The 10,337-nt window shown below is 43.5% G+C and overlaps 1 protein-coding gene across 1 annotated transcript in view; it reads right to left on the reverse strand.

Annotated features, from left to right (window-relative positions):
• The window catches only part of GPA33 (glycoprotein A33), an 11,550-nt gene extending 2,680 nt beyond the window's left edge, over positions 1-8,870 (reverse strand). The window contains 5 exon segments of the mRNA XM_019470826.1: positions 1,420-1,578; positions 2,696-2,906; positions 3,828-3,979; positions 8,623-8,749; positions 8,751-8,870. Of these exon segments, the coding sequence (XP_019326371.1) occupies positions 1,420-1,578; positions 2,696-2,906; positions 3,828-3,979; positions 8,623-8,749; positions 8,751-8,870 (769 nt within the window).
• Between the last annotated feature and the right edge of the window lie 1,467 nt (positions 8,871-10,337).

Consider the following 10,337-nt stretch of genomic DNA (forward strand, 5'->3'; position numbering starts at 1 on the left):
GAAAAAAAGATTGTTTTTTTTTTTTTTTTTTTTTTTTTTAGTCTCTACGTACTGTCCGTGCTTACTTCACTTTTTTTTTTTCAGTGTGATGTTTATAGCTGTCAGAGTTGCGGTGTATTACTGGACTGTAAATCCTCCTATAATAAATCAAAAGTACTTGACTGGTGAGTCAAATTGGGAAAAATGCGGGTCAGATGCTATCAGTTTTGGAGTGGCTCCTAAGGGGATTCTGCAAACCCTGCAGCACTGGGACTTGATTAGCACAGAAAGAAATTGCTTGTAGCGACAGCAGGGCGTCCAGCCAGCTTGGGGCAGAAGGGGACAGTCGGCACACTACTTGGACATCGGTGCTCTGATGAAAACAGAAATGAGGTGGAAATGGATCAGAAGAGACTCCTGTCCCAGGGAAGAACAAGGTGACGCAGAAGCAGCCGGCAGCTGCTGCTGTAAGACGACAAATCCCGGTATGTTCAGGGCTGTGCGTGATGCGTTGGCACCACTTAGTGGTCAGTGAGATGAATAAGGTTTGTGTCCCTGGTGACATTTCGTCTTTTGCATAATTTATGCAAGAATCGGCGAGTAAGTGTTGACTATCCTATCGAGTCTGATCATATTTAGTTTACCTCCTTAGCGATGCTACAATAACTTAAACCAAAATGGGTAGGTTCAGATACTCAGTCTTTCTGAAGCTGAACATACCAGATTTATTCCTTTAAACCTATTGTTTAAAGGAATAAATCTGAGTCCTCTGTCACTACTACACTTCAAAGACTACTAAACCCTCATTTCTGTGTGAATAGTTCTACGAAAGGTCCTGTCATGGAAATTTAGTTCCTTTTGTTTTCTTCAGATTCTGACTTAAAATGAAAGCAAATAAAATATCGGGGCCTGTGTGGCAGTCCTAAAGAACCAGAAGCCTCTTTTATGCTCAAAGCAGGAATGGTGTAACTCTCTGATACCAACTTCCTCTAGGTGAGGAGTCATCTCTGGAAGGAAAGTAGCTTCCAGAGCCAACTTTTGTTTGCCTTCACCACAGAAAGTGACCTGGTCTTTGTCGAGCGAGCTGGTATGTAAAGACACACCAGTTAGAAACCTCAATGTTATTCCTCGTGTTATGCTCCCCTTATGCCCAGCAATTGAGAAGTAATTATTTCTGGCTGCTTCCAGAGTGAGCCAGCTTTCTCACCACGTGAGAGCTGAAGTGAAAATCTTACTGACCATTGTTACTCCAGGTAACAGTCCTTTTCCCCCTGCTAAGTTACTTGTGAGTGTGTCTGGTATCAAAAGGACAACTTTTCAAAATCCTGGTCAGAGAACTTCCTAGAAAAAGCCTTAAGTGTGTTTTTGTATTTCCATTTCAAAATATTTCCAACCCTGATCTACACAGAGCTCAAAGACTTGTCTTTGAATTTCCCATACCTTCTGTTGTTTGTAGTACACGGGGCTCATTTTGTACATTGAAGCTTTGCCAGGTATATCTGGGCTTTGGGGAGCCCTCATGAGAAATGCAGGTCAGATTGATTGTCTGTCCATATTCTGCTGTCCCCAAAATCTTGCATTCTGGATTGGATGGTGCAACTGAAGGAAGAAAAAAGGAAGGAATTTTATTAATCAGAAGTAGTTTTTTGTTTTAACCCATCTCCTGCACCCGTGGTTTTTATTCTTGCTAAACAGAGGCTGGTCTTTCACCTACTACTTTCTTCTCAAAGGAACTGGAGTGAACTTGTCTGTAATTTGTTTCTCCCTTCTTGGCACTGGTCAGCCAAGAAGGAATTGTAAGATGCTTTTTGAGATATGTCTAATAGTGTTGGGTGTTGTGTTTAACCCAGCAGGCAGCTAAACACCACACAGCCGTTTGCTCACTCCCCCCACCAGTGAGATGGGTGAGAGAATCGTGAAAAAAAAAGTAAAATTCGTGGGTTGAGATAAAGACAGTTTAATAGGATAGAAAAGGAAGGGAAAATAATAATAATAATGAGAAAAGAATATACAAAGCAAGTGATGCACAATGCAATTGCTCACCACCCGCCAACTGATGCCCAGCCAGTTCCTGAGCAGTGGTCACCCCTCTCCCGGCCAACTCCCCCCAGTTTATATACTGCGCATGACGTCACATGGTATGGGGTATCCCTGTGGCCAGTTTGGGGCAGCTGTCCTGGCTGTGCCCCCTCCCAGCTTCTTGTACACCTCCAGCCTTCTTGGTCGGTAGAGCATGGGAAGCGGAAAAGTCCTTGACTAGGGTAAGCACTACTTAGCAACAACTAAACCATCCGTATGTTATCAACATTATTCTCATGCTAAATCCAACACACAGCACTGTACCAGCTACTAGGAAGGAAATTAACTCTATCCCAGCCAAAACCAGGGCATTCGGTAACTCTTCCTTTGATAACTGGCGTATGACAAGCTACAGGGGGAATGAGGAATGCCCTGTAATGAGGCAAGGGTTATTAGGAAAGTGAACTATACAACCCTAAAGACTATTTTCTACAGTCAGGTATCTAAGGGAGTTGGGTGCTCTAAGCTTTCCAACCTACTTCCATAGTAGTAGGAAAAGACCAAAGATGGAATTGTGGATGATGACTTCCTTGAAAGTTTTTTTCTGTTACAAAATCTGTTGTATAAACCAATGTGGATATTAAAGGAAGGACAGTGTTTTATCTAATGGATCTGGTGTTGTCTCCGTCATGCTTACCAAGGACTAAAAGAGCCAAGGTTGCAGTCTGCCTGGGGGGGTCATTCCGTAGACGAACGGTGCACGCATATGTCCCATTGTCTTCCATGGTCACTGCATTGATGGTGATACTGATGTCCCCTTTGTTTACATCACCACTAAACTGTATACGGTTTTCATAGCCCTTGCCATACTGTACAAGTCCATCAAAATACCTAGTGACAGCATCATCCTGATAGAGAGGGAGGGAAAATGGTCAATCTTAGTTTCTTCTGTGTGAGTCTACAACCTAACTCAATGGATTAGCCCACTCTTAAGAGAAGAGCAGCTTGGAAAAGAGGGCCTTAAGCTGCCCCAGTTTGCCAAAGAGCCAAGAAAAACATAGACATTCAAAAGTGTCTGGGTTTCTGCCTGGAATCCCCTTCTCCCACCTTATCTGAAGTCAGAGACAACTGATTTCTTTTGCTGGGACTTATTCACCTTTCCTCTCTATGACAGGACACCGTGAGACTTGTCTGAGATCCACATGTCAATCAAATTCCCCTATGATTACACAAACTCCTTTGCTTTCTTCCAGCAAGGATCTTCAGAGAAGAAACCCTTGGCAGTTACTGCAAGGAGATCTCCCAAGGCTGCTTCCTCTCTCACTAACTCCCAAGAAATCAAGGAGAACTTCAGAGGTCTCTTTACCTTCAAATACTCCATGTGAATGTAGGAGACCTCAAGAATATCTCCATGTACTCTTATCACCAACATAAAACTTTTCATATAGTATCAACGATATGTATATATATAAATATATATGTATAATATACTTAAAATATACATATCTTTTTATAAAGTATCTGAGTATTTCACATATGTTAATAGATGTAAACCCACAGTACGTACAGTGATATATCCTCAATACACAGATGCAAGACCAAGAGAGAGAAAAGAGAAGGATGGGGGCTTGCCTAGTATCATGCAATAGATTTGGGATAAATTGCATCTAGAATCAGAGCTTCTGTTTGCATAGTTCTGAGATTAAAGAAAGTCTTGAAGGAATCTTTTTCTTCCAGCACACATTCCCACCCACAGTCCTGCTTCCATCTCTCCTCCCACCCCCCTCTTGGATGCCCTATCATATGTTTCTTTATGCAACTTGATTTACCGCACTATTGATTTTCGTCCAGACAACAACATCTCCTGAGGCAATAGGAGCCTCAGTTTTAAAATGACAGCGGAGAGTAACGTTGTTCCCTCGTGCCACCTGTATTTCCTTGGCAGGTGCTTCCACAGTGAGGGCATAAGCAGTCACCAGAACTAGGAAGAGAATAAATTCTGCAGTCAGCAAAATTAACGACATCTGGATTCCATGTTTTGTCTCTTTGGCTTTCTCACATGCCACAATAATCCCACATCCCCTCTGTCATCCATGACATTCCCCACTGAGCAAGAAGTGATGTATGCCGTGGCTGATTGAGTATAGGAAGCTGCTGCACAGGATGGCTAAGGGCTAAACTCTGCTTTCCGTTCCTCGCTTCCCTCTTCTTTACCTGGATACACATTGCCATGGAGTATATAAAGATGTTTTTTTTTGTTCTGAGCCCTCTTTCAGTGACTGACATCCTTTGACGGTTCTAAATGTACAGAGGGAGGCAGATAAACAGATAATAGAAGTGCATCAGCAGTCTTAAGGATTCAGGCTAAACTAACAAATTGATATTGTGAAATTTCAGGGATCAGGAAAACTGTCAAATAACTTGCCTCAATCCAAGTCCATAGAGAAGTGACATTTTGTGCTAGGGAATCAAAACCTGTTCATGTAATGCCCTGAAAAGAGAAAAACCTAGAAAAGCAAAAAGAACTTGAAAGAAACAAGAGAAGAATAGCTATTCGTTTTTAAAAATGAGTAGGGTAGTAGTCACCTTTCTCCAAGAACTGTAGCTCCTGCCTGTGGAGCACAGGAATAGCCGAGAGTTGAATAAAACAGAAATCCCTTTGTGCCCTGGTGAAGCATACAGGGCGCAGGGTGGGTGTTTCTTGTACGCTGTATTCCATTTGACTTGATGCTTAATTCATCATACACGAGCGTTAGCTAGTGGTGGGTCTTAGTTATTCTCACAATTGGGCTGGAGGTTTACCTCTGCCCTGCCATAGATGACCTTCATGCCTGTGGGAACCTATGTTTAAAAACACCTGCTTTCTCCTTACAGTTTGTGTGGGGTTTTGGGGTTCTTTTTATGGCACCAGACTGACTCATTTGAAAAAAATCTAAGTCTGAAATGAGTTAAAGAGAGTGCAGGGAGGCAAGAAAGGGAGTGCTGCTCAGAGGCACTCCCATGGCAAAGAGGAACACAGTCCAGTAAGGAGGAAAGTGGAGGAGGGCAGAGATGGATGCTTTCCCTGAGAGGGGCACACTGTATGTGGTGGTGAAGGTTTGCTTCTGAGAGAACCAGGCTGAGTCAGTGTTCCCTGGAGAGGATTTGACTGAAAAGTTGCCATCTAGCAAGCTTTGGGTCCTCATTCTGCCATATCTCTATCCAGATTAGATCCATAAGGAAATGTAATGTGTAAGAGAGAGAACAAAGGACATCTAGATTCCACCTTGAGTTGCAAACGGATTGTGAATACCTGCTTTTTTATTCAGGAAGAGACCACAGCCACTTGCATTAGGTCAATAAGAGTATGCCATTGGCAAGTTGAGCACTACCAGATCCTCGACTATAACAGCAGTGAATGACAGTGTCCCTTAGAAAATAACAGCGTAGGGACCCAAAAGGTTTTGTTGTCACTGCGCTAGGAACCTGCTGGTAGCAATTCAGGTACTTGCACAGGGTAACATGGGACAGTTGGCACGGGGATCTGCTCCCCCTTGGGAGAGGCAAAAACTTCTGTAACAGCTTCCTGGATGCAGTCTGTTCTCCATAGCAAATGGTCCTTCAAGTCTCTTCTTAGAAATAGCCTATACTTACAGAACTGCTGCATCTTCCCTCTCTTGAGAGGAGTTTGATGGAAATTTTCACAGCAGCCAGACCTTTCCCTCCCCTGCACCCCTCTTTCCTTGCTGCTGGGCAGGGATGCCCTCCCTTCCACAGCTGTCTTCAGAAGCAGCTTCAGACATTTTCAGCAGGAGTACAAAGACTGCCTTCTGTGTTTGTTAATGTCCTGGTAATGACAGGCAGCCAAGTGACCAGAGCAGGATGCTTCGAGTTGAAGTTCCCACCTTTCTGCGTTCCCCATTCCATAACTGAGTTGTTCTGTGGTCTTGCACAGTTAATTAGTTAAGCGTGCATTTTAGTCTCTTCCTCTGTGACATGGTAGTAGTGGTTTCTGTTCTCTTGGGGATTAATTCATTTACAGCTGCTGACAGCTATGAGGAGGAAACCAGCAGGGCAAAGTATTTCTAGCATGGTTTTATTGCAGCCACTCCCAGGTCTTTCCCTGCTCTGCAGCACCCAGTGCAAGGGCCATGTTTGCATAGCCCCAGTGCTCTTTCTGACTGTGTTTTTCATCGTGCCCTCTATACGAGAGACATCTATGAAAGCTTTCTCGTTGCCTGTCGTGACTGGATAGAGACGCTTTCCTGCATTTAGGTGAAAAGCACCACCATCTGTACTAGGAGATGGAACAAAACCCATTTCCTGATCCTTTTGTCACTGGGAAACTGCTTCCACCAGGCTGGGGTTCACTGACAGGTCATTAACTCAGCCCTGAGGCAGAGAAGAGACTGCCCAGCCTTAAGGCTTCCCCTCACAAGTGCTTTTCCGTCTTCCAATTGGATGACTCAAATCCTACATGTCTTTAGTGCAGAGTCAGGGAACAGCTGAACCAAACACTGTGTACAAGAGACACAGCCCGTAACAAGCAAGACTGCTTATTTATCTGTTGCTGTCACCCTAATGCCCGACTTCTTCTGATGCTCTCCCATTTTTCACCCATGACATCTCTTTCTGGCTCCCACTCCTCCCTTTGTTAGGGCTTCTTCTGGCTCTCAGGGAAGCTGCACGGTTTCATTCTGGGATGCCATTTACTCACGCCAATTTCCTCCTTCCCCCTTCTCACCACATTTAACTTCTTCACAAAGTCACCAACAGCCTGCTAGTCACAGTCAGCACGTCTAAAAACTGGGGTTTATTCTTCAGGGGTTGGGGTTTTTTTCTGAGAGAAAACAATCTATTGAAAGTATGGCTGAAGGGAGGAGAGGTCCAATTCTGAAAGAACTTCAGAAAAGGAGAGACAGCAAATAGCCATTCTATAGTACTAGAGGGATGGCGTCACCTAGATTTAAGCCTTAGAATTACTTTTTTTTTGTGTGTTATTAATTAGTATGTCTATAACATTTTAAGAAATTAAGAAAGGTTTTATCTCCCTCTGTTCAACTTAAACATTTGTACTTGTACAAAGGAAGAAGAAAATCAAAGAAGTGACATGTCTACTTTCACATTCCTTACTGAGTAAGTGTTAATCAAAACAAAATGAAGGGCAATTAATGGAGCTGGAAACAATTAGAGGAATATTTTGTTTGCTGAAAAGACTGAGATTCTGATCAAGCAAAATTATTATTGCTGATTTGTCTTGGTAGATTTGGCTAGTGAGAAAAGTAGGAAAAGTAGAAATGTGTTAACTTCACTTTTACAAGGAAATGCTCCAACTTTTAATTCCTCAATACTTTACCTCAGAATTTAGCTGAAATTTAATTCCAAAGTGGGAGAGGGGAAACCTCTCAAATGTGAATTTGCATTAAAAGTAAATATTTTGTTTGAGTCAGAATGACCATTAGGGGCTTTTCCTTCAGCAAGTACACAGTACCAGTTATTCACACAACTGCAGTGAAAAGCTGTACAGCAGAAGAAGTCAGCCTGTTCCGAGATCCTGATTCAGCTCATTCAGGGCAGCTCTGGCATCCCAACACTGCCCTGCCATGTGCTGTGCAGTTTCTCCACTCTGGTGCAGTGCAGGAATCTACTATACCTTCTCCAAAAATTATTTACAGGCCAGTATTTTAACACTGAATTATTACCATTTGAGTCCTGCCCAAACAGGCAAGAAGAGCTTCACCCAACATACATATTCCTGCTCGGAAAAGTTTCCCGCCTATAATTTGGATAGCATGAAAGGTGAGAATAAGGAAAAGGGAGAATGAATACCAATGGTGTTACACAATTTACATAATGATCATCAAATCATGACCCAAGTCACATTTGTTGCATATGGAGCACATCCACTTTTTCTAATTACGTTAAACTTTGTGAATTTCCTTCTTGTGGGTCTTATTGTTGAAGCGAGGTTTTCAGGATTTTTGGTAAAAAAACCAAGTGATTTCCATGTGCGTAGCTTTGTTTGAAGCTGGAAGAAGGTGTAGGAGCATTGGTATGAGAAGACAAGACAGGTCAAAAAGTAGTGGAACTGAGAAAGCAGGCTCCGCAAGGCAGGATGAGAAAGGGCAAGTCTGTGATGAAGGCCAAGGGTGAGCTGGCTGATTTATATGCGTTAGTAGGGATCGTTGTGCATCCCCTTGATGTGAATAATATATAGAGATCACAAGCTGTATTGGAGTACATATTACAGTAGGATTTAAACTTACGGAGATGTACGCTACATGCAGATTTATGTATAAAAGAATAAAACCCAAGGACTTTTCCACTTCCAGCTGAGGAAGTTCCTTCTTCAGATATAAACATTGTATTTAACGGAAGCCATTAAAACTGTTTTTAAAAAATATTTTCCAGCCTCATGAAGAACAGCATTCTTTTCCTGTTTCTAAAACCGTCTTGTGGCTTTAGGAGATGCCTCTGAGTCTGGACATTCAGCACAGAGATGGTAAACACACCTGCCTGATCATAAACATGAAGGAACTTTTACTAAACAAAAAAGAAACACACAAAGTCCATTGGAATACTCGGACTTTGTAGTGCTGTTTCTTTCTACCCAACCCTTGAGGACATAATCAAATTAGTACTCACTTTCATGGAAAACGAACAGCCAAAGTCTTTTCATTGCCATCCTCCTCATCTCTCCTTTGTTTCACCTCAAGGTGCTCTTCCTTGTAATCTCTAGGTGGCTGGGTAAGTAATTGGCTTTAGCTGAAGGGCTGCTTCACAGTGGCATCGCAGGTTCACTTCCTCAGTATCTTTTAAAGTCCTGCTTCTCCAGTCTGCCACTCCCCTCCCCGGGCAGAATGACAAGCCAGATCACCAGTAGGCTTTGACATCGCTTGCTGCTCTCTGCCTAAGGGCAGAGGGGAGACTTCTGAACTCCTTCCCCAGTTGTGAACTTTCTTCCCCAATTAAACTGCCTTTCCCAGTTTCTCCTAACATGCAGGTACATAAAGCAAGAGAAGAGGCAAAGCGAAGGGTGTGGTGACTGGGAGTGTACAATACAACAATTGAAGTCATGCATGGGATGACATGTAACTAGAGGAGGATAAGCCTCATTCATCTCAAATATTTATTAAAGGAGCCTAGGGCCAGAGTTAAAAAGGTATTGAAGTGTTTCACAATGCAGGCAGCTGCCCACATCCAGGCTTTAAGGAACTGAGGTGCTTAACTCCACTTACTTTAAATACCTGTAAGAATATGTAATTTATGAGAATTTGATGACTAACAGGTTATCTAAATATAAGTGAGTTGCATCTCAGCCAGGTTCTTAGGCTCTTATGCCTACTGTTCAACTGTCCCAGTGTGTAGCTTGAACAACAGCTGTATGTACCTGTCCTGGTTTTGGCAGGGATAGAGTTAATTTCCTTCCTAGTAGCTGGTACAGTGCTGTGTTTTAGATTTAGGATGAGAACAAAGTTGATAAGGCACTGATGTTTTAGTTGTTGCTAGGTAGTGCTCACACTAGTCAAGGACTTTTTAGTTTCCCATGCTCTCCCGACTGAGAAGGCTGGAGGTGCAAAAGAAGCTGGGAGGGGGCCCAGCCAGGACAGCTGACCCAAACTGGCCACAGGGATATTCCATGCCGTGTGATGTCATGCTCAGAATATAAAGCTGGGGGAAGAAGAAGGAAGGGGGGGGGAACGTTCGGAGTGATGGCGTTTGTCTTCCCAAGTAACCATTACGCGCGATGGAGCCCTGCTTTCCTGGAGATGGCTGAACACCTGCCTGCCGAAGGGAAGTAGTGAATTAATTCCTTGTGTTGCTTTGCTTGCGTGCGCGGCTTTTGCTTTACCTATTAAACTGTCTTTATCTCAACCCATGAGTTTTCTCACTTTTACCCTTCCAATTCTCTCCCCCATCCCACTGAGGGGGAGTGAGCGAGTGGCTGTGTGGTGCTTAGTTGCTGGCTGAGGTTAAACCACGACAGTCCTTTTTGGCGCCCAACGTGGGGCTCGAAGGGTTTGAGATAATGACAGGTTTGACTGGAATGTGCTGGATCGAATTTATAGCTGTTATTGCTGTTTGGCTATTAATTGTCAGGCTCCTGTGCTTGCCATGGGGCTTGCTTGCCTTACTGTATATTACAGTCTAGTGCTCGTTAGCAGCTGCTTTTTGCTTTTGCTGCTTGCTGTACTGGTGATCATCTTACTCTGCTGTGCCTGGGACCATTCTGATAACAGCAATGGCCATGCGCCTGGGCTGGCAGATGGCCAGGGCATCGCTGCTGTTTCTGTGCTGCTGTACTGGACAGGCTGGAATGCCAGTGTGAACTCCAGTCGAAGGGACTGTGACCTGTGGAT

Source organism: Aptenodytes forsteri, unplaced genomic scaffold, assembly GCF_000699145.1.
Source record: "Aptenodytes forsteri isolate BGI_AS27 unplaced genomic scaffold, ASM69914v1 Scaffold287, whole genome shotgun sequence".
In the NCBI taxonomy this organism is placed as follows: domain Eukaryota; kingdom Metazoa; phylum Chordata; class Aves; order Sphenisciformes; family Spheniscidae; genus Aptenodytes; species Aptenodytes forsteri.